At 46.6% G+C, this 23713-nt stretch overlaps 1 protein-coding gene across 1 annotated transcript; it reads left to right on the top strand.

Moving 5' to 3' along the window:
- Window positions 1-1296: 1296 nt before the first annotated feature.
- Window positions 1297-23446, top strand: LOC137434849 (rho family-interacting cell polarization regulator 2-like). The gene is made up of 17 exons (XM_068127997.2): window positions 1297-1743; window positions 5126-5227; window positions 7521-7664; window positions 8041-8119; window positions 8576-8599; window positions 8807-8860; window positions 9439-9591; window positions 9725-9788; window positions 12581-12624; window positions 12832-12957; window positions 16340-16488; window positions 17297-17426; window positions 17523-17771; window positions 17881-18102; window positions 21229-21359; window positions 21575-21731; window positions 21876-23446. Exons 2-17 carry the CDS (start codon window positions 5133-5135, stop codon window positions 22020-22022), a joined length of 1968 nt encoding a protein of 655 aa, XP_067984098.2. The 5' UTR covers window positions 1297-1743; window positions 5126-5132; the 3' UTR covers window positions 22023-23446.
- The last annotated feature ends 267 nt before the right edge of the window (window positions 23447-23713 follow it).

Here is a 23713-nt window from a genome sequence, read left to right as displayed (position 1 = left end):
TGCGTTTCATGTTTAAATATGTTCGCTTTAACGGGTTTGGGGTTCTCTATGGCATCTGGAAATATGACGGAGATTTGGAACCCTTTCCTTCTCATGTGTCATGTCTTCCCTTCCCTTCACTCTTATCCCTTCAAAACAACCTTTCCTTCTCTCCTCACACTCCCATGTCATCCTTCTTTTTCTCTTCCTTTTCTGTATTTTAACTTTCTCAATTTAGCACAACGACCCTTGCCACCCTTGCCCGTCCATGACCAAAGATGGCCCGTTGCTGTTTCTCCAGTGAACTTTACTCCTGCTATACATTGCAATGATTGGTGTATCTCTTCGAATGTGATGCCACCGTCACGTTTCCATATCAGATGCGACGTGTTCCAGTCGGACGGCTTCCGCCCAAAGCCGTTATCAGCTCACACAAGGCCTCTGCCTTTATTTGCAACACACCCAAATTTTGCCATCGCCCGCCTGCTGCCTGCGGCCACGCCGAACCGCAGGCCTCATTCCCAAGCTCGCCTAGCTCCTGTTTTTAACCGCAGATGTTACACACTTTTGCACAAGTTCCAGTCACTGTGAACCATTCACCTCAGACAGTGCGTCTGCGTATAGGCCTCGTCTCCTCCTAACGGCACGTGGGCCTAAAACGGTCGCGCAACACCTCGCTTGCGATATTTCATCAAGCCCATCTCCTCACTCACAATGAATGGTCGTTTCCACCATACTCCAACATGATCAGACAGCAAATATGGCCAAGAAAAGCCAAAGCAAAGGCCTTGACCTTGCACAATTGAACCTGCTGATGAAATGTCTATCTCTGAGTCAAGAGGCCTAGCCATTCCGCACCGTGGACAAAACATCCGCAAGTCTACGGATGTGGTTCATCATGAACCTGAATTGCAATCCAATTTTACACGATTTACCGGAGAAATGATGCCTCCGTTTCCTTGGAGCTACCAGTAATACCGAAAGAGAATTTAAGGAACATGGCTTCCGAGGTTAAAACCACTGCATTGTCAACAAAATCTGCACCTGCTGCAATTGCAGGAACTGTACCTCAAACACACCTTTCTGTTCACTAATGAGAGTTCTTGGGACCACCGGCAGAAAGGTCTTGGGACCCCAACCCCCTTTTTGGCTATCTGAATGGCTGACTCGCAAACAGGAGAGGACACCAGTGTGTTCATGGGTTTAATCAACTGGGTTGGAGTGAGGGATCAATTGTCATGCAGTTTCTTTCCCACAAAGTCTCGAAGTGAGGGCGGAATGCTTGCTCGGCTGGGTGGCGACATCAGGGTGCGTTGCACAGATAGGGTGTGTCGGGGACGGACGACTGCAGATAGCTGCTTCTCGCAGACTGTGGTTGGAAAAATAAAAAAGAGGGAGAGAGAGAGAGAGAGAGAGAGAAAAGCTCTTGGTGATTGGCTACTCCCAGGGAGTGAGACTTCCTGTCCTATATATATAAATATATCTATGCATATCCCAGATGTCCTTTCGTGCCAGCTGTCCATTCCGAGGAGGCATTGACTGTTCCAAGTTCCAAGGAAGCTTTTGTGACCGTTCCAAGGAAGCTTTTGTGACCGTTCCAAGGAAGCTTTTGTGACCGTTCCAAAGGAAGCTTTTGTGACCGTTCCAAGGAAGCGTTTGTGACCGTTCCAGGGAAGCTTTTGTGACCGTTCCAAAGGAAGCTTTTGTGACCGTTCCAAGGAGGCTTTGTGGCAACGCATGCACCAAGGAGCTGCTGTTACGGAGGTGAGGATCCCGTCTGAATGTTCTTCTTCCTTGTGGGGTGTTTGTGGAATTAAGATCCCTGGAAGTTTGCCTGGGTGTACTTCTCTCAACCTCAATAAGAGGCAACAGCCGAGGTTCTGAGAATGGTTTCTGGATTGGTGATGGATCCAAACCAGGAGTCTCTCCAGTGGCTCATCCGGATCCAAACCAGGAGTCTCTCCAGTGGCTCATCCGACGAGCTGTTTCTTTCTTCTGAAATGGCAACAACATGTAGTTACAACTACTGGATGCAGTTTCCTGTTAAAGTTGCTGTTTTTCATCTTTTTACTCCGTTCAGGAAAACCTTTTGTGACTGATGGAGTCAGACCATGTGTTTTGCTTTTTTGGCTTTCTCATTGTTGGAATATGGGAACACATAGTAATAATGTTAATACGCAACCTTTGTCCCATTATGCCATGAGTATTAGACAGTTTACAAAAATAATAACAAGAAGGGAATTTTCTTTCTCGACAAAATCTTGGCTCATGGAAGAGCGAGAAGACAGAGGGAAGAAAGGTAACAAACTGACAATGGGGCCACAGGTGGACAAAACAAACAAGGGTTGAGAAAGGAGGGGAAGAAACGCAGTAACCTGTACTCAAAGAGGGTTAGTTGGGGTAGGTGAGGTTTATGGGGGTAGAAAGGATCATGGGTGGGGGTGGGCGATGACCTGAGATGGTGGCATTGTACACACCATGGCATAATCTGATATATATATATATATATATAAAATCTCACAAACTCACCGACTCACTGATATAAATGTTTAGAACCTTCTAGGTTGTGTAGAAATCTGGAATTTTGCACGCTGATGCAACTCTGTCAATATCCCAGGAAAAATCGCAAAACGTCGGAAATTGTCCGTAACCAAAAATATCCATGAATAGTAGTCAGCCAGTGCAGCCTCTCTCTGCTCACTGCTGGTAGACAATGGAGCTGACACTGGAACTGGTTGCTAGGCAACTGGTTGCTCTCTCTTTTGTTCCTGCACGGCAGAGTGTCCTGTACCTGCAGAACAGGGCATCCTGGACTTGCACGACAGCGCATCTTTTACCTACACGACAAGGCATCCTGTACCTGCCCTTCGAGTGTTCAACTTGAAAGCTCAAACGTGCCACTAGAAAGAGACACAAGGTGTTCAGAAACACAAATGGTGGAAAAAAGCACGAGGTGTGCAAAAGCTGTCATTTTACCTTTTGTTGTCCTCCACCCCTTAATGACTAGACCCGCGTCTCACTGTGGTCATGATCAGACGCATTGTTGACCCATTGCCTCCAAATGCAGACAAACAAGCCGCGTCCATGGTCTCACTCGGCTTTGTGGTCTGACTAGGCCGCAGAGATTGTAGATTATGTGTCCCTAAGGCCGCCGTGGTTGAGGGTGTCGTACCAGCCACTGGGCCGGAATCGGTCGAACCGCATACAGAATGCTGTCCATTATCGTCGAGGGACAGCCAACGTGTCTGCAATATGTGAAGGACAGCCGCAGTGGCCGTTATCACAGAGGTACAGGCTGAACTTTGCATGGAGGGGCCTAGGCCCAGCTTGTCGTTGCCATGTGAATCCACCCACGACTCTGTTGTTGGGATCCATCCCAGATTCAAACTCCACATGCTGTTGATTTGTCCATTGTCTTCTAATGTCCCTGTACCCCATGTAAACAAAGGTGTTTTGTCGTGCACCTGATTTACCTGTGAGTTGCACCACGAGCACCTGATCAATGATAAATAAAGGAGCGGAGATGAGGTAATGGGGGTAATAGGGGCACAGCAGGAGACGGAGTTTTGTAATCACTTCTGTGTGTCTGTATGTTTGTCTCTGTGTGTGTGTGTCTGTGTGTGTGTGTGTGTGTGTGTGTGTGTGTGTTTGTCTGTGTGTGTGTGTGTGTGTGTTTGTCTGTGTGTGTGTGTGTGTGTGTGTTTGTCTGTGTGTGTGTGTGTGTGTGTGTGTGTGTTTGTCTGTGTGTGTGTGTGTGTGTGTGTGTGTGTGTGTGTGTGTGTGTTTGTCTGTGTGTGTGTGTCTGTGTGTGTGTCTGTGTCTGTGTCTGTCTATCTGTCTGTTTATCTGTGTATGTGTCTATGTGTGGGTCTGACTGTGTGTGTATCTGTGTCTGTGTCTGTCTATCTGTGTGTGTGTGTGTGTGTGTGTCTGTGTGTGTGTGTCTGTCTGTGTGTGTGTGTCTGTGCCTGTGTTTGTCTATGTGTGTGTGTGTGTGTGTGTGTGTGTGTGTGTGTGTATGTCTGTGTGTGTCTGTGTCTGTCTATGTGTGTGTGTGTGTGTGTGTGTGTGTGTGTGTGTGTGTCTGTCTCTATCTATCTATCTGTGTGTGTGTGTGTCTGTCTATCTGTCTGTCTGTGTGTGTGTGTGTGTGTGTGTGTGTATGTGTGTGTCTGTCTATCTGTCTGTGTGTGTCTGGGCTGTAACTTTTTTACCATTTCAAGTTTTTCATCTAATTTTCAACATAGCTTTATTGTGATAACACGGAAAAGGCAAATTAATAAATTTGTCAAAAGGTCAAAGGTCAGCCTCACAAAAAATCATCAGTTTTCACCCAATTGACCTGAACTTTAAATAATTAGCATATTGCGTCACAGAATTGGTTCACCAATCAAAAGCTAGAATGTGGTCATTTTTTTTTAGATCTAAAGGTCAAAGGTCAAAGCTGAATAAAATAATCAATTTTCATTTTGTATTTCTTTTTAGACTGTTTTCGTTATTTTGAGCATACAGAAGAAGAAGAAAACGTCTGAATACAAACGGACACGGACAAGTTTTGCATTTTCAGACGTTTTCTCGTTAATACATTTATTATTATTGTTATTATTATTATTATTGTTATTATTATTATTATTAACAAAAGCTTGAGTTGAATTTACTGAATGTAATGTTATGAATAACATCTCTTGGTTATTAGATTGATGATCTGTTATCTGGAGATGTTCTTACCTATGACCTTTAACCCCAACGTCCGCTTTTTCATATTAAAGTTCTGCGCTCATGGAGCGATGACGTCACGACTAGGTGAATGGGGAATATTTTCGAGTTAAAATTAAACAAAAACTAAGAGATGAAGAGATGGTTGTCCTCAAAGCGACCACTGAAAGGCTGGCTGAACGTACGTCACATGTGACGTCACACTGTGTCACTGACGTAACAACTGGACAAAGTTCACAATTTGTACTTTATTGTGAAATTCCCATCACGTGTCTTCATCCCAACTTTTGCTTTTTATTCACTTTATTACCTGGTTTCTCCCCAATGAAGTCGTCCCTCGTCATTGTCCTCTTCCAGAAACTCCCCGTGTTCTCCATCTTTGTTTGTTCCCTCCTCTCAATCCCATGACACTTCCTCTCCCCATGTACAGAACCACCATGTCTCTGTACAACGCTCAGCGCTGTGGTGCAGATGTCCAACGCAGCAGGTCCTTCCATGGACTTCGTTCTCCAAAACAAAAAATGTTTACAAGGTACAGTCACCTGCCCCCATCCTTCCTCCTGCACCCTTTTACTGTACCTCTGTCCTCTTTTAAAATGGATGGTTAAAAGGGAAGAGTGCGAGGCATTGATGAGGTGTGTACAGTGATGATAATTGCAGCGGGAGAAATCCGAGTCGGGTGGACGAAGAGGTTATTGAATGTATACGTATGTACTGTATGTTTGAGACATGAGTGGGGACATGGGGATTGGAGGACAGGGTAAATTGTGCCGATATGGAAGGGGAAGGGGGAGGTTCGAGATCCGGTGAAGTACAGGGGCGTTACACTCCTTAGTCATGTCATGAAGGTGCTGGAGAGGGTTCTGGAAGGGAATAATTTTGTTTTGGGGGGGGGGGGGGGTTGTATACAGAATCGAGGCTCGTGTAAGAGCTAACACATTGAACATGAAAACATGCACAGACATACAAACATGCAATGAAGGGAGCGGGAGACAAGAGGGGGAGCGAGAGGGAGCACACAAGCACAACAACAGAAGAGAACAGGGACATCGGTAGATCTGTGGAAGGGGTCGTGCTGGGGAGGAGGGGTACATGGTATAAAGCAAATGAACACTACTAAGAATTTCACTACTAGGAATTTCAGGAAAGAAGTTGGGGATTGAAAAGCGGCGGATCTGGGGTGAATTAACGGGGTAGAAAAGATCAAGGTTTTGGATTGGGGAAGATAAGAGATGGTGGTGAACAGTTGTTTTAAAGACCTGGAGGGAGGAGAGGGATTGAAGAGAGTGAGGGAGTTTGTTCCAGAGGCGGGAGAAAAGAGGAATGAAAGAGTGAAGGAGAGGAGTCGGTAGAAGACAGAAAGACCACCAACCTGTCTGCGGTGAGAGAAAGAGAGAGAGAGGCCCTCAGAATCGGCTTCATCACGGGAGATTCCAATGATTCTGAAAGCTTTGGTTTCAACAGCGTGAAGCCGAGCTAGGTGTGAGGCAGGAGCACCAGCCCAGAGGGGAGAGCAGTATTCCATTGAGCTGCAGATGAACAAGATAAGGAATAGTGTGGACAATGAGATCAGAGAAGAGCAGCAGGGATTTAGAAAGGGTAGGGGAACGACAGATAGGATGTTCACGCTGAGACATCCGGTGGAGAAGAGGTTGGAGGTGCAAGGTGACATGGCCATTGGGATTTGTGGACATGGAGAAGGCCTACGATGCTGATCCGAGAGAGATCGTGATGGCGACACTGAAATTGATTGCAGTGCCGGAAGCAGAAGTTATCGATTTGAGGCAGGGAAGTGCTCTGATTCCACTCCTGTTTATCATGGTGAAGGAGCTGGTAATCAGGAAGGTAAACATGAAAGGTATTCTGGGGAGGATATTGTATGCGGACGATCTGGTTGTTGAGGTGGAGAGTGGGTGGGAGCTGCAGGAAGTACTGGGAGGGGGAGGGGGGCATTTGAGAAACATGGGCTGAAATGACCCTGGAAAAGATGGAGGTGATGTGGGTTGGGCAGAGGAGAAAATATATGAATATCAGGTTAGAGGGGAAGGAGATCAGACAAGGAAATAGGTTTGAGTATCGGAGGGGACAATGACTGGGGATGGTAAGTCAGAGGTAAGTTTCGAGGGAGGATTCAGGTGGGTGTGAATGTGTGGAGGAGGAAGGAATAATGGCAGACAGAAAGATTTCAAGGAGATTGAAAGGAAAGGTTCTGATGTTGTGTGTAACGCTGGCCTACTTTTACGGTCTGGAGATGGTGGCGATGACAGAGAGACAACACCAAAGGCCGCAGGTTTGCGAGACGAACTGGGTCAGGAGGATTGCAGGAGTGAAGAGGGTGGATAATAGGAGAATGGATGAACTGATATTGGTGTGCAGACGAGCTTGATGGGGGTGATTGGTGAAATGCCGGCTGAGAGGGGCTGGACATTTGGTGCGGATGGAGGGAGAGAGAATGGCAAAGAGAGTGGATAGGTTGACCGATCAAGGTAGGAGGAAAAGAGGTAGACCGCAGTTGAGAGAGAGGAGGATTATTTGAGAAGGGATATCAGCAAGGTGGAGGTGGTTGGAGGGTGGAGAGAGTTGGTTGAGTATAGAGGGGAGTGGAGGAGGATCGTGGTGAAGCCAGGGAGGACAGGAGCTTGGTACCATCGGACCTCACCTCTTATAAAGGGAAGAGGAGGAGAACAAACAACAATCAACTCATTTTGTCTTTCACCACATTTTCTAATATTGAAACAACTCATTGAATTTGTCTAAAGTTATCAGTTATTGAACGATTGAGAACGTCACCTCATCCACTCCCAATGTCTGGGTTGTCCCCACAGAAGTCGCCTCGCTTCGGGATCTTCCAATTCTCCCCAGAGATGTCGCCGCAATATGAGCTTTCGGGGAAGGACAAGCAGCGAGTCACGTGTGCCGCAAGGCGAACGCTTTGAACATGTGTTCCAGTGCCTCCAACACGGCCTCAGGTGAACTTGCATCTACTGAGATCCCAGGTGCTGATACGTCTGTTATCTACAGTAGTGTCCTTGTAATCCATGGAAACGCACGTACATCATGTCACATGTCTCTTATTTGTCCTGCACCGATACATATACAAGATCATTAGGTCAGTGTACCAAAAATGCTGTGATGGACATAAAGGTGGTCTGCGATCGCCGTAGATCTTGTCTATCAGTGTGTGGAGTTGTGTGCGTAGTGCATCCTTGTTGTAACGGAGGTTAACGATGTAAAAGTGTGCCCACACCAGAACTGCCACAGTAAGTGAATGGAATGTGGAACAGAGGATTGTTTGTGTTTGAAAGGAAGTTACAAACAAGCATTTACTTCCTCCATCACCAACAGGGAATATATGCAGTCGAGCAAGACCGAGCTGGAGAACGTGGGGGCGCAGCTCGGAGGAGCCAAAAGATGCTCGAGGCTGGTAAGCACCGAAGAAAACACCCCGCACGGGGCATGTACGGTTAACCACCACTCTGGCCTGTCCAGAGCAGTCACCCAGGATTCATGGAGGAGTTTGACTGCCAATGGGATAGCTCCTCTGGAACAATGCATTTCATAGTGGGCCTGGTGCCATGACAAACGCGCTGTTGCCATGGCGCTTTGTTTTAGGATCACCACCTGTGATTTAGTGTTCCGGTCCTCATCGGGTAGGGGTATCATATCGTATATATGTACCTTGTGCCTGAAGTCAGCAACGAGGCGGGAGTTCTGCTGGACAATCGTATTAACCAAAAAGATACCTTACAAACGAAGCTCCTTTTTATTCACCTTAAGTACTTTTTGGTCGCAGCGCCTTCTCTTGGGAAGGTTTTAGCTTCACCTGTCATTTGTATCTCCTCCACCTAATTGTCTTTCCTTTCGCGTGTGTCCATTCCAGGGAGTCTTGTACGACTTGGACAAGGTAAGAATGTACATCGTCATGTATAATGTAAATAATACACAATTCATCAATTACCTTTTATCATTTCCTCCCATGTAAATAATTCATCAATGTTTGTAGCAAATCCAATCATCTTTGGGAACTCTTTACGGAACACCTTTGTGGGGATGACGATGTCCTTCGTTTCTAATATCGTAATTCTTTCCCTCTCCAACAACTTCCATGCAGCAAATGAAGAGTTTGGAGCGTTTTTCCCGGCGGTTGGAATTCCACAACAGCAAGGTGAGTTCGACCATTCTCCAACGTGACAAAAGGAAAAGGTCTGCTCACCTTCACTCTTTCATTCCTCTTTTCTCCCGCCTCTGGAACAAACTCCCTCACTCTCTTCAATCCCTTTCCTCCCTCCAGGTCTTCAAAACAGCTGTTCACCACCATCTCTTATCTTCCCCCATCCAAAACCTTGATCTTTTCTACCCCCGTTAATTCACCCCAGATCCACGTTTTTGAAATTCGAACTTCTTTCCTGGAAGTCCGAGCAGTGTCCATGTGTTTTATACCTCTCCCACCCCCACCCCCTTCCCACGCCCCCTCCCCCCAAGCCCTCTCCCTCACACAGATCTCCCGACGTCCCTGCTCTGAAATGTTGTGCTTCCCCCTCTCTCCCCATCTTGTCTCCCGCTCTAACCTAACCCTAACCCTAACCCTAACCCTAACCCTAACCCTAACCCTAACCCTAACACAACATAGTTGGAAAAGGGAAGTTAGAAACATAGACATTGTAGAGTACAGCAATGTTGAACTATTGGTATCGATCTATCGTCTAAAGAGCTTCCCGCTCTACCTGGGTGTTGCTGAATCAGGTGGAGGAGCTTAGAGAGAGCCATATCCGTTTGAGGCGCCTGAGGGACGGCGCGGTGAACATGATGCGAGCTTACGAGATGTCGCGGGCGAGCAGCCGTGAGGCGCGGCACAGCCTGAGCGAGCTGCAGAAGAGCCTGAATGAGTACACGCAGGTACGTAGTGAACCAGATGGTGGAGGGGAAGTGCGAGGCGGCTGGAAAATAGAAATGAGGTGCAGGTAAAGGGAGCAACGCCGGAAACGACTAAAAAATGACGACTGTCCTTGTCTTCCCACACTTTCCTCAGGCCATATTTGCCATAGAGAAGGAGATGGAAGCTTACATGGGACAGTTTTACATCACTATGAAAGGTACCTTAGGATTCCCACTTATGGATCGGTGTGTTGTCCCTCGTTGATGTGGAATGACTTGTTGATATGAATCCATCCAGTCGTGTGTAGAGTAGGGTGGCGCCGCCATTACTCGCATACGGATAAGCCGTACCCTAGTATAGTAATAAAGTAAGGGTGAAGTCAGGACTTGAATGCAGGCCCACAATGGCGTACTTGCTTCATAAGGCACATTGATGTGCATGATATCCACAATTGAGCACAAGTACACGGAATATCCAGCTTAACATCCCCCGAAAGAATGGCATGTTACCCAGCATGCAAAGCGGTAGGATGACCGTTTAATGCAGGAGGGTTGTGCTCAGATGCAGGTAACAACTATGTTGGGCCTAAACTCAATTCCAACGTCTGTCCAACATTGGGCCAACACTCCCTTCCAACAACAACCCATCGTTGGCCCACCGGGACAAAATTACGTCAGCCCACGTTTTTTTTGGCATTGGCCCAACGACAGGGCTGACGTTCCCCAACATGGGCCCAATGTTGTTTTTTTGGCATTGGCCCAACGACGTGGCTGACGTTGCCCCAACATGGGCCCAATGTTGTTTTTTTGGCATTGGCCCAATGACGTGGCTGACGTTGCCCCAACATGGGCCCAATGTTGTTTTTTTGGCATTGGCCCAACGACGTGGCTGACGTTGCCCCAACATGGGCCCAATGTTGTTTTTTTTGGCATTGGCTCAATGACGTGGCTGACGTTCCCCAATATTGGTCTAACGTTGTTTTTTTGGCGTTGGCCCAACGACGTGGCTGACGTTGCCCCAACATGGGCCTAATGTTGTTTTTTTGGCGTTGGCCCAACGACGTGGCTGACGTTCCCCAATATTGGTCTAACGTTGTTTTTTTGGCATTGGCCCAACGACGTGGCTGACGTTGCCCCAACATGGGCCCAATGTTGTTTTTTTGGCATTGGCCCAACGACGTGGCTGACGTTGCCCCAACATGGGCCCAATGTTGTTTTTTTGGCATTGGCTCAATGACGTGGCTGACGTTGCCCCAACATGGGCCCAATGTTGTTTTTTTGGCATTGGCCCAACGACGTGGCTGACGTTGCCCCAACATGGGCCCAATGTTGTTTTTTTGGCATTGGCTCAATGACGTGGCTGACGTTGCCCCAACATGGGCCCAATGTTGTTTTTTTGGCATTGGCCCAACGACGTGGCTGACGTTGCCCCAACATGGGCCCAATGTTGTTTTTTTGGGATTGGCTCAATGACGTGGCTGACGTTGCCCCAACATGGGCCCAATGTTGTTTTTTTGGCATTGGCCCAACGACGTGGCTGACGTTGCCCCAACATGGGCCCAATGTTGTTTTTTTGGCATTGGCTCAATGACGTGGCTGACGTTGCCCCAACATGGGCCCAATGTTGTTTTTTTGGCATTGGCCCAACGACGTGGCTGACGTTGCCCCAACATGGGCCCAATGTTGTTTTTTTGGCATTGGCTCAATGACGTGGCTGACGTTGCCCCAACATGGGCCCAATGTTGTTTTTTTGGCATTGGCCCAACGACGTGGCTGACGTTGCCCCAACATGGGCCCAATGTTGTTATTTTGGCATTGGCCCAACGACGTGGCTGACGTTGCCCCAACATTGGCCCAATGTTGTTTTTTTGGCATTGGCCCAACGACGTGGCTGACGTTGCCCCAACATGGGCCCAATGTTGTTTTTTTGGCATTGGCCCAAATGACGTGGCTGACGTTCCCCAACATGGGCCCAATGTTGTTTTTTTGGCATTGGCTCAATGACGTGGCTGACGTTCCCTAATATTGGCCCAATGTTGTTTTTTTTGGCATTGGTCCAACGACGGGGCTGACATTCCCCAATATCGGCATAACGTTGTTTTTTTGGCATTGGTCCAACGACGGGGCTGACATTCCCCAATATTGGCCCAATGTTGTTTTTTTGGCGTTGGCCCAACGACGTGGCTGACGTTCCCCAATATTGGCCTAACGTTGTTTTTTTGGCGTTGGCCCAACGACAGGGCTGACGTTGCCCCAACATGGGCCCAATGTTGTTTTTTTGGCATTTGCCCAACGACGGGGCTGATGTTGCCCCAACATGGGCCCAATGTTGTTTTTTTGGCATTTGCCCAACGACGGGGCTGACGTTGCCCCAACATGGGCCCAATGTTGTTTTTTTTGGCATTGGCCCAATGACGTGGCTGACGTTCCCCAATATTGGCCTAACGTTGTTTTTTTTGACGTCGGAACGACGGGGCTGACATTCCCCAATATTGGCCCAATGTTGTTTTTTTGGCGTTGGCCCAACGACGTGGCTGACGTTCCCTAATATTGGCCTAACGTTGTTTTTTTGGCGTTGGCCCAACGACAGGGCTGACGTTGCCCCAACATGGGCCCAATGTTGTTTTTTTGGCATTTGCCCAACGACGGGGCTGATGTTGCCCCAACATGGGCCCAATGTTGTTTTTTTGGCATTTGCCCAACGACGGGGCTGACGTTGCCCCAACATGGGCCCAATGTTGTTTTTTTTGGCATTGGCCCAATGACGTGGCTGACGTTCCCCAATATTGGCCTAACGTTGTTTTTTTTGACGTCGGAACGACGAGGCTGATGTTTCCCCAACATTTCCCCAATGTTGTTGCGTTATCTGGGGGAACTAAACCCGATAAAGTCAGAAACATCTACATTCACTATAACCTTTGACCCATCATGTTGGGGTCCAACATTCTGATGTATTTTGTGAGTTGTTCACGACTTTTTTTTGGATTGATTTTCACGTGATGTTTTCTAGGCCTGGCTGGATATTCACGACTGTGTTCCGGAGATCATTATGAGGTACGCAAGATGACCGTAGACCCTAGCTGCTTGCGGTACCCATTTTTACTGAAGGGTAATGGGGGCACTTTAGAAACAAAAAATCTTCAACGTAAGAGGCCTATAAGCAAACCAAAGTTTGAGGCCTACAACTCTGAGATCCAAAATGGTGGTCCTCCACACTTCGGGTTCTGATGTCTTCCCATTGTGGGCGATCTGCGGTGCCAGGTTACCGTGCAGTATGGAAGGCAACGATGGCAACCACGCGGTCGCATCGACAACGACGGGCAGCAGAGCTGGGAGTCGAGCGAGACCACGCTGCAGCCTTTGGTGTCTGACCTCATGCAAATCAAGGCAAGCTGACTCGGCAGCGTCGTGGCCTAGGCCAGACTGATTTTATCGGCCCGAGGTTAACTGTGAATCAGTGTCGCACAAAACTGTCGAGTCGCCATTACCCGCAGGCCGGACTCGGTTTGGTACTCGCAGGCTCCATTTTCCATTACATTTGTGTTTTCCTCACAAAGGGCATTCCTGCCATTGTGTGTCCATTGGTCGTTCTTCCTGCTGGGAGGTGTGAGGAGTAGTACTCTTCTTCAACGTTCTATCATTCTCTCTTTGTATGTTAAATACATTTCATCTCGTGACCATTTCCTCACCAGAGGAGAGCGTTTATGAATTTGCCTCTTTCGTTTCTTTATCTTTCGTTGCTTTTTCTTTTTCTCTTTTGTTTCTTTTTTCAAAACTTATTTTGTTTCTTTGTTCTCTCTTGTTTCTCTTTCTTTTTCTTTTGTTGGTTTTTTTTTTTTTTTTTCAAAATCTCTTTTGTTTCTTTGTTATGACAAAAACGGAAAATATTCGTCATATGTCGGTCTGTCTTGTTACTTGGAAAAAACTGTTTTTTTGCAAGTATGTTGATCAGTCCGGTTTGTGTGTTTGTGTTTGTTACTTGCCGGAAAAATTTTCCGGCAAGTATGTTGATCTGTTCGTTTGTTTGTCTGTCTGTCTGTTTGTCTGTCTGTTTGTCTGTCTGTTTGTCTGTTTGCAGCACTGCGTCTACACCGTTGCACGGAGAATCGCCAAACTTTGCACACATAATGGTCTTGCCCTCTAATATACTGTGCCTCAATGATGACGTCATCAGTGACGTGGTTCGGCCGCCATCTTGGATAAACCGAATAAATTTGCACCTCTATATCTCCGAAAGTACTGAACAGAAAAAATTGAGACATGGCTCATTGTAAAGAACTCTCCATGGGGAATAAAATATGTTAATGATGACGTCATCAGTCACGTGGTCGGCCGCCATCTTGGAAAAACCGAAAAACTTAGCACCTCCATATCTCCGAAAGTGCTGAATAGAAAAAATTGAGACATGGCTCATTGTAAAGAACTCTCCATGGGGAACAAAATATGTTAATGATGATGTCATCGGTCACGTGGTTCGGCCGCCATCTTGGAAAAACCGAAAAACTCTGCACCTCCACATCTCCAAAAGTCCTGAATAGAAAAAATTGAGGTATGGCTCATTGTAAAGAACTCTCCATGGGGAATAAAATATGTTAATGATGACGTCATCGGTCACGTGGTTCGGCCGCCCTATTTGTCCTAAATGGCCGATAAAAAAGTACATTCCGGCAAGTCCTCGGTCTCTGACCGATTTTTCATTTGTCTGTTTGTCTGTTTGTCTGTTTGTCTGTTTGTCTGTTTGCAGCACTGCGTCTACACCGTTGCACGGAGAATCGCCAAACTTTGCACACATAATGGTCTTGCCCTCTAATATACTGTGCCTCAATGATGACGTCATCGGTGACGTGGTTCGGCCGCCATCTTGGAAAAACCGAAAAACTTTGCACCTCTATATCTCCGAAAGTACTGTACAGAAAAAATTGAGACATGGCTCATTGTAAAGAACTCTCCATGGGGAATAAAATATGTTAATGATGACGTCATATGTCACGTGGTCGGCCGCCATCTTGGAAAAACGGCAAAAATTTGCACCACTATATCTCCAAAAGTGCTGAACAGAAAAAATTGAGACATGGCTCATTGTAAAGAACTCTCCATGGGGAATAAAATATGTTAATGATGACGTCATCAGTCACGTGGTTCGGCCGCCATCTTGGAAAATGGCAAAATTTTGCACCACTATATCTCCAAAAGTGCTGAACAGAAAAAATTGAGCTCATTGTAAAGAACTCTCCATGGGGAATAAAATGTTAGTGATGACGTCATTGGTCACGTGGTTCGGCCGCCATCTTGGAAAAAGTTTGCAACTCGATATCTCCGAAAGTGCTGAACAGAAAAAATTGAGACATGGCTCATTGTAAAGAACTCTCCATGGGGAATAAAATATGTTAATGATGACGTCATCGGTCAGGTGGTTCGGCCGCCATCTTGGAAAAACCGAAAAACTTTGCACGTCCATATCTCCGAAAGTGCTGAACAGAAAAAATTGAGACATGGCTCATTGTAAAGAACTCTCCATGGGGAATAAAATATGTTAATGATGACGTCATCGGTCACGTGGTTCAGCCGCCATATTTGTCCTAAATGGCCGATAAAAAAGTAAATTCCGGCAAGTCCTCGGTCTCTGACCGATTTTTCATTTGTTTGTTTGTCTGTCCGCTCACTTATACTTGCCTACAGGTCACAATTTTAAACCGATCTTCACGAATCTTCACCAAATGGTAGAGTTCGTGGTCCGACAAAATCCTATGTATTTTTGAGGTCAAAAGGTCAACATAGGCCAAAGGTCAACCACTTTTTTTCAAATTTCTAAAATCCTCAATTTTCATTTGATTGACTTGAAATTTGAATAGGATTTTCATATCACCTAACTGACTTCAACCAACAACTATTTTTGAGATCAGCATAGGCCAAAAGGTCAACATAGGCCAAAGGTAAATGACATTTTTCAAATTTGTAAAATCTTCAATTTTCATCTGATTGGCTTGAAATTTCAATAGGATTTTCATATCGGCTAACTGAATTCAACCATCAACCATTTTGGAGATCAATATAGGCCAAAAGGTCAACAACCTTTTAAAACTTCAAAAATCCTCAATTTTCTTCCGATTGACTTGAAATTTGAATCGGATTAACATATCACCAAAATGAATTCAACTGCAAACTATTTTTGAGATCAACATAGGCCAAAAGGTCAAAAACCTTTTCGAATTTCTAAAACGCTCAATTTTCATCCGATTGACTTCAAATTTAAATAGGATTTTCATATCAGTTAACTGAATTCAACCGCCAACTATTTTTGAGATCAACATAGGCCAAATAGTCAACATAGGCCAAAGGTCAACCTGTCTTTTCGAATTTCTAAAATCCTCAATTTTCATCCGATTGACTTGAAATGTGAATAGGATTTACATATCAGTTAAATGAATTCAACCACCAACCTTTTTTGAGATCAGCATAGGCCAAAAAGGTCAACAAAGGCAAAGATCAACAACAATTTCATATTTCTAAAATCCTCAATTTTCAGCAGCACTCCCTGTTTTCACAAAAAGCCAATGAGAGGTTGTCAGGAGGATGGCAATGTTTTCGTCACAAGCCAAGGTATCTACCATTTCACTTCAGCGTCTGAACAATATGACGCCATGAATATATTGATCATCCTAAACGTGACACGGACACCAGGTTCGGGTAATAATGGAACACAAACGCCTTCATCTCATATCTTCAATGAAGTTCAGGTTGATTAATGTGCTTTACACATGTGCTGCAGGTGATGGAGCAAAAAGGCTTAATGTCGCAGGTGTCCGTTGGAGAGGTGACATGTGACCCGGCCCAGCTCCTGTGTGTGCTACCCCAGACCCTCGCTCTCGATGTGAACACCTTGGGAACGATCCGTCTTGCTTTCCACATTACCTGGATGTGCGTCGTAAGATGTGGCAAACGCACAAAGTAGAGCATAGTAGAGCATGGCATTGAAAAGTAAAGCACGGTATACCACACAGTAGAGTATGGTATATCATAGAGTAGAGCAAGGTATTGCATGCAGTAGAGCACAGTATACCATGCAGGTGAGCACGAGGATATATACCATGCAGTAGGGCACAGTATACCATGCAGTAGAGCACAGTATACCATGCAGTAGAGCACAGTATACCACACAGTAGAGCACAGTATACCACACAGTAGAGCACAGTATACCATGCAGTAGAGCACGACGATGGGTGCAATTCTCCGGAGACATATGACGATATCTAATTGGTCGAGCGTTAGACTCTCAAAGGAATCATTTCATTGGTTGCTGAATGTAGTGAAAGTTGACGAGGATCAACCGACGATGAGGAGCAATGCTCTGAATTCCTTCCAAAAATTGTCCATGTGACCACAATTCCATGTAAATCATTTAAATTACATGTTGGAGATCTGGGCGGCGTTTCACAGACTAACCGGCTGTTTAGACTTCCTTCGTAAATTGCTGTTTAGAAGGGCGATTAGGTATCACGTACAACGATGTTTTTGTCAGCGTTTGAGGGTTAGGCATGTGTTAGCAACACGCACCATCATAGGCCATCATAGGTTATGGTAAATTCGGCCCATCATGTTTATACTCATCACAGTGCTACTGTAGCGATGAATGGGACCCAGGAAGAGATTTGATGACCGTCCGATTTTGAAGAGGTTGAGGTGACTTTGGTGCTTTGTCTTGATCACTGATCCATATTTCCACCAGGCCTTTCATCCAGGATGATTCACCTTCGGCATTCCGCCATTCCAGCTCTACGACTGGGCTAACCGGTCGCTCTCTGAGCTCACCTTGCAGTCCACCTGACACACCATCCACGGCTGATCTCGCCTTCTTTGTGAGTGTCTCTCACCTCATCCTTTCATGAAAGTAAAAACCTATCGTAGAAAGCCTAAAACACTTGACGTGAGAAAATGGCTTCCCTCAACCTCAGGATGGGTCGGAAAATGGCGACGATTCCTCATCCGTGTTCTCCGACTCCTTGGACAGCCCCCTACCCAACCCAGCGCACGGGGGTTCTCTTTACAGCCCGCTATCCCCGGTCTCGCCTCTGGGCAGAGACTGCAGGATGGCAAAGCCTCCTATGGTCATTCGACCTGCACCGAGTGATGGTGGCAACGGAGACTGGTCTCTCCCCGGTCGCAGGTCCTTGAGCACTTCAGACGTCGGTGTTTCTGCCGTGGTGGGTTCACGCTCACTATTATCAAATTTGAAAATTCTGTTGTTATGAAAACAATGACAACTACAGTTGTGATGAAATGACCTTGTCTTTCTGAACTTCCTTCCTACAGAGTAACCTGGTACTTCCTACCTCATCGACTGGGCTTTCGAGACCTCGTACGGGTGGCCCACCGAGCGATGGATCGAGATCTGTAGCTCCAGGAGGGGACAAGGACATTTGCCTGGATGAGGCGATCGCCCAACTTCTCCAGACGATCACGGCAATGGGAAAGCGCTCGAGGGAGATGGTGGAACTCGAGACCGAGATCAAGGCTCTCGAGGACGTATTGCAGGTGAGTTTTGGTCATCGCGGTTCTGACGTAATAAAGATCATTGTGAGGTGGTGTGAGGATTGGTTCTCATTGTAACGGGTTGGAGTTATAAAATTGTCTAGCCCTTTGTGTCCACACTTGGACATCAGTCTTAGGACTGCCTACGGGTGGATTGACAGGTCAGGTGACCCTGGAGACATTTGAGTCACAAATGGTTTAGCCAAAGTACTGGCACACGTAGTCTACCCTTGTAGACTATACCACAGCATCTTGAACCTCGATAAGATAATATGAGACTGCACGCTTGTAGATAATCGCACCAAGAGGATTTGTTTTAAACATTATTATTATAACTCGAGTAATTCTTCCACAGAAACCTGCTCTCTCTTTCTCTTATGCACAGATTCATCCCATCTCGTCTTCAGGTATCTTACCCGTCTCACGATGCAGTCGCTTTCAAAAAACTTGCATTCTCCTGCTGGAAGGCAAATTCAACCAAAGGCAGCCGAAGATCGTTCCACAATCAAACGTCTACTCTCAGGAGAGCCAGAAAACAACATCTGTCCAATCTCAAGATTGAGCTTTCAAACTTGTCTCCCTCCTCTAATACCTGGTGGAGCCTTGTCAAGTCTGTCCCTGGAGTACGCTCCCCTTCCATCCCTTCCCTCTCTTCAAATGGCACCACAAGCGACTCCGCTCGTGAGGAGACAGAATGACTCTAGCAACCCTCGACTCTGACTATCCAACTGAACCAGACGGCACCAGATCACATGTCCTAAAAACCTGCTCTGCTGCTCTTGCACTTCCTCTCTCTGCCACATTCACCCTATCATTTACCCCAGGTCATGTTCCATCTGCTTGGAAATCAGCCAACATCACAGCATTACATAAAAAGGTGCAAACACGAATCCCCTTAAGTGCAGACCAATTGGCTTACTTCCAATCATCAGCAAGGTCATGGAATCCATCATCGCAGTGGATGGAGGCCCTCAATATCAGACATAAGATCAGGATCATCTCTCTGGACATATCTGGAGCTTTCGACACAGTCTGGCATCCTGCCTTGCTCTCCAAACTCTCTGCCTAAGGCATCCAAGGCCAACTCCACTCTAGGATTACTGGCTACCCCCACTCTCGTAGCCAACGTGTGGCTCTCAACGGAATCCTTTCTTCTCTCTCTGTCAAGGTTGGAGTACCCCAAGGCAGTATTCTCGGCCCCATCCTATTCCTAATTTTCATCAATGATCTCACTGACTCTGAAAAATCCTCTTTATCTATTTGCTGATGAGTCCACTCTGTGCTGTAACATCCGTCATCCTTCTAACAGACAGGCAGCAGCCTCCTTACTTTCTTCAGACCTTGAAAAAAGTCACAAACTGGTCAAATACCTGGAATATGTCTTTCAATCCTGATAAATCCTACACACTCACGCTCTCTCTCCAAAAGGACGACACAGCAAACCCTCCCATCCACTGTCTCAACAACAGTCTCAAAGAGTTAAACTCTTGACAGCCACTCAAACTCTTGGGTCTCATTCTCATATCAGCCTCTCATCTCATATCAGCCTATCTTAGGCAAGCCGCATTTCAAAGTTGGCCTCCAGATCCAGACGTCGACTGGGCATCCTCCATCATGCTGAGTCCTTCCTTATCACTCCTGAGCTGCTATCCACCAACAAGGCTCTTTCATCTGAAGCTTGATGGAGTACTGCTCTCCCCTCTGGGCTGGCTCACCTGCCTCACATCCTACTCAGCTTGATGCCATGGAAACCAAGGCCATCAAGATTATTGGAATCTCTCACGATGAAGAGTCTATGGGCCTATCACTCTGCCATCATCGACAGGTCGCTGGTCTCTGTCTTCTTCCATCTCATTTCTGTTCTTGCACTCTCTACTCTATCCGTGCTCTGTCCCTCCCCTCCCCCCCAAGTATCTGCAGGACATAAGGGGTCCACCAGCAACCCCCTCCTAGTGAAACTGCCGAATTCCAGAACCACTGTTCACCTCCACTCATTTATTCCTCTTTTTCCCCACCTGTTGAACCGCCTTCCACACTCTTCAATCTCATTCTCCCCTCCAGGTCAAGACAGCTGTTCACCTCCATCTCAGGTCATCCCCCATGCACATCCATGATCTTTTCTACACCGGTTAAACCACCCCTCCCAAGATTGTGCCCATGTATCCATCTTGTCCACCCTTTGCGTTCTGCCCCTACCCCTCATTGTTACCTCCATCCCTTGTTTGTCCGTCTCTGTCTACATTTTCTTTCTCCCTCCTTATGATTCTTAAGATTATTATCCTTATGATTACTAATACCATGTTGGCTATGTCAACTAATGTGGGCAATTTAAACTGGTGATACTTCCACAAAGTGATACTTTCTTCTGGGACACCACCAAATTAATCACACACACCACCAGAGGGTGTTGTATTCTGTGCTAGACACACACACACCACAAATGTTATAACACACACCACCAGATGGTGCTATTTCCATCACATACATACATATGCAGAGTACCTCTTCCCTACGAATGATCTTGTTCCAAGAGTGCAACATATTCTTCTGACACATCGCTTTATTTGGGTGGTGTATAGGCAGTATATCGCTGCCTTGATCGTTCCCGAAAATAATAACCCGGGTTACGTACATGAAGCAAAAAATGTTCTGCTTATGTGCATATATAATAAATACATCATGGTCGTACAGGTCGTATGTACCACCAAGTTTCTGAGCTCGGATAATTCAAATTGCTCCCTCCACCAAGGAAGAAAATGCCAAAATGGCCGACTTTTTTTTTTTTTCAAAACTAGAAGGAATCAAACGAAACTTCATTAAACACCTTCAGGGTGTCCCGAGTAGCACCTGAAAGTTTCAGCTTCCTTGGTCAAATCGTCTCGGAGGAGTAGATGAAACACATACGTCGGCCATTTTGCCATTTTCTTCCTTGGTGGAGGGAGCAATTGGAATTATCCGAGCTCAGAAACTTGGTGGTACATACGAGCTGTACGACCATGATCTATGTACAATTTCCCTCCATTATTATTTATCAGAAATGAAACAACTCGTTCGTGTTGTCTCCATGTTCTCATCTTTCTGCTCCTCCAACCACCAATTCCATTTCCTGTTTGACAAACCCCTTTACAGGGCACAGGCCTAACCAGTCGAGCGTCGAGTGTGAGCCTGACCGTAGAGAGCGCACTGGGGAGTTTCGACTTTCTGAATGCTGATGATGATGATGGAGACGAAGACCTGAATGTGGCTTTGGACACCGGACGGTGAGCGGCGACTCCTTTCCATCCCAACCCTTCTTGCCATTACGTTTTACCTGCAACACCTTTTAACCACACAATATGGCACCTTGTTTCCCATAATTCCAGGTTGACTTTCTTCACTGGGGCCTAGGCCTATCGAGGGATGTTCTTCCTGGTATAACGACTTGATTCAAACTAAAACAATCCGTGTGTACCCGTTTCATGTGTCCGTGTCACAGGTGCCGAACGAATGCAGGCCCATCCAGCATAGCGCTCACAGAAGATACCGGGGTAGGCCCGAGTTCCAGGGGCAGCCCCGTTCCCATGACCTCAGGTTCAGAAAGCCTGGATCAAGCCCTGGTCGATCAGCTGGTTGTCTGCTGTCACCTCCTGCAGGTATTTGTGGAACATTACATCGATAAAACGATCGAAATCCGAATACAAAGAGCACTGGTGCCTTCAGTTGGATTTGAACCCACAACAACTTCAGAGAAACCGAACACCAACCACCATGCATTTGTGTGTGTGTCTGGGCTACAGGACGACAGCAATGACAATGGACATGTCCTCCACCGTCTGTCTGAACACACCAAAGCCCTCGGACAAATGCGTGAGTTGTGCTGCGGAGGTCCAAGCGGTGGAGACACGTCGATGCTACTGGGGAGACTCGGCTTGAATGATCACTAATGGGACACGTGTGTCCGTGCGTCACGTGTGCCCGTGTGTCCGGACGTCACGTGTGTCCGAGCGTCACGTGTGTCCGAGCGTCACGTGTGTCCGGGCGTCACGTGTGTCCGAGCGTCACGTGTGTCCGAGCGTCACGTGTGTCCGGGCGTCACGTGTGCCCGAGCGTCACGTGTGTCCGGGCGTCACGTGTGCCCGAGCGTCACGTGTGTCCGAGCGTCACGTGCATTTAACCCCAAATTTGGCTGGACCCAACGATTTACATCGAGTTTAAAAAGTACGTAATTACCTTCAAGTATATTGTAGTTTATTGGACTTCACTGGATGGAAAATGACTGATTCCCCAGGATCAGGATTCCTTAACGAGCATATTCCATGGGAATGTTGGGAATTTCTTTGTGAGTGTCCGGTTTCCCTGCACACCTCATCAGTCCTCATCATCAAGGTACCATCCTCTACAGAGCCTCGGTGATGCAGAAGCAGGTTCTGGGCATGGGGTACGTGGGTGGTTTGCCATTGCCCTCCCAGGAATCAGTCAGGGTAGGAATTTGTAATTATTTGTTGACGGTGCTGGAGATAACTCGCCTACTCTTCGCCAAGGACACTGTGGGATCTTCGACATCCAAGAAGTAGATGTTGGCAGATGGGACGACCCGGTTTAACGTCCATCCGAGGGGCAGGGTTGTGAGGCCTCACCATACCTGTGAAACATCAGGACGGTGGTTTATACCTGGGTCTAGGTTATATTGCCAGCCCAGGTACCTCGACCAGTAGGATATGGTAAAAGTTGATTTTTTACCTCGTTGAGCCATCAACTCAGTCCATGGAGCTCCTGTCGTGACATTCCAAGGGCACCGTCACAATCACATCCCATACAGGAAGCAAACGTAATGATCCCATGAAATTCCAGTGACTAATGTCTGCCATTCCCATGAGAAGTTCAGGCTCTAATAGAGTCGAGCACTTGGAGAGGACAGCTGCAGGTATGAGGGCTGCTTTTGTCTGCTGATGAGGTTCCGTGTCCACGTTTCACAGTGGGCAGGTCACTGTGTGCCGGTGGTACGTCAATGGAGTCTTAACATTGCATACCTGAAGTACCCACGTGTGTTATGCTCACCTTGGGAATGAACATCTTGTTATGGCAATTTGTACATTGCTTCACTCTGGTAAATTGAACTACGACAGGCATTTTGTTTTCCTAAAACAAGGATGAGACACTGTCTACATATTAAGTACGCAGGGTTGGAGGGTGGGGGCTATGGGAGGGAATGAAGAGGGTTATTCGAGGGATATAAAGGTGGGATCGAAGGGGGGCATTGCCCCTAAATTATGTTTGAGTATTATTCACATGTACATGATAAATATATAATGACGGCAATGACAATGAGATATGAACAGTTGTTGTTGAATAAAACTCATTAATTATTTCACTGTTCTTGGAACATTTTCCTCCTTCCCAACATTTATTTCCTTTCTCATCCTGATAAAACATTTCGGGAAGCGAAATAATTCATTCAGTCAAAGGTGATGATGGAGACGATGACCTGAATAATCGATGAACCGGAAACCCACGGTTGATAGGGCACGGTGCCAGACACAAAGGTCTTCCTGATCTCTGGAATCCTGGTATTGTTCCCATCTGAACACCTGGATCATTATGCAGGTTCATAACGTTCCAATCCCATTTGGGAACG

Source organism: Myxine glutinosa, chromosome 9 (assembly GCF_964187855.1).
Source record: "Myxine glutinosa chromosome 9, kmMyxGlut1.1, whole genome shotgun sequence".
Lineage (NCBI taxonomy): Eukaryota > Metazoa > Chordata > Myxini > Myxiniformes > Myxinidae > Myxine > Myxine glutinosa.
This window is presented reverse-complemented; position numbering and strand designations above follow the sequence as displayed.

Excerpts from the sequence above, each read along its gene's own strand:
- LOC137434849 (XM_068127997.2), top strand. The coding sequence starts at position 5,133 with ATGTCTCTGTACAACGCTCAGCGCTGTGGTGCAGATGTCCAACGCAGC. Across the intron at positions 17,427-17,522 it reads CGGCTGATCTCGCCTTCTTT|GATGGGTCGGAAAATGGCGA; the intron begins GTGAGTGTCTCT and ends CCTCAACCTCAG. Across the intron at positions 21,732-21,875 it reads TCTGCTGTCACCTCCTGCAG|GACGACAGCAATGACAATGG; the intron begins GTATTTGTGGAA and ends TCTGGGCTACAG.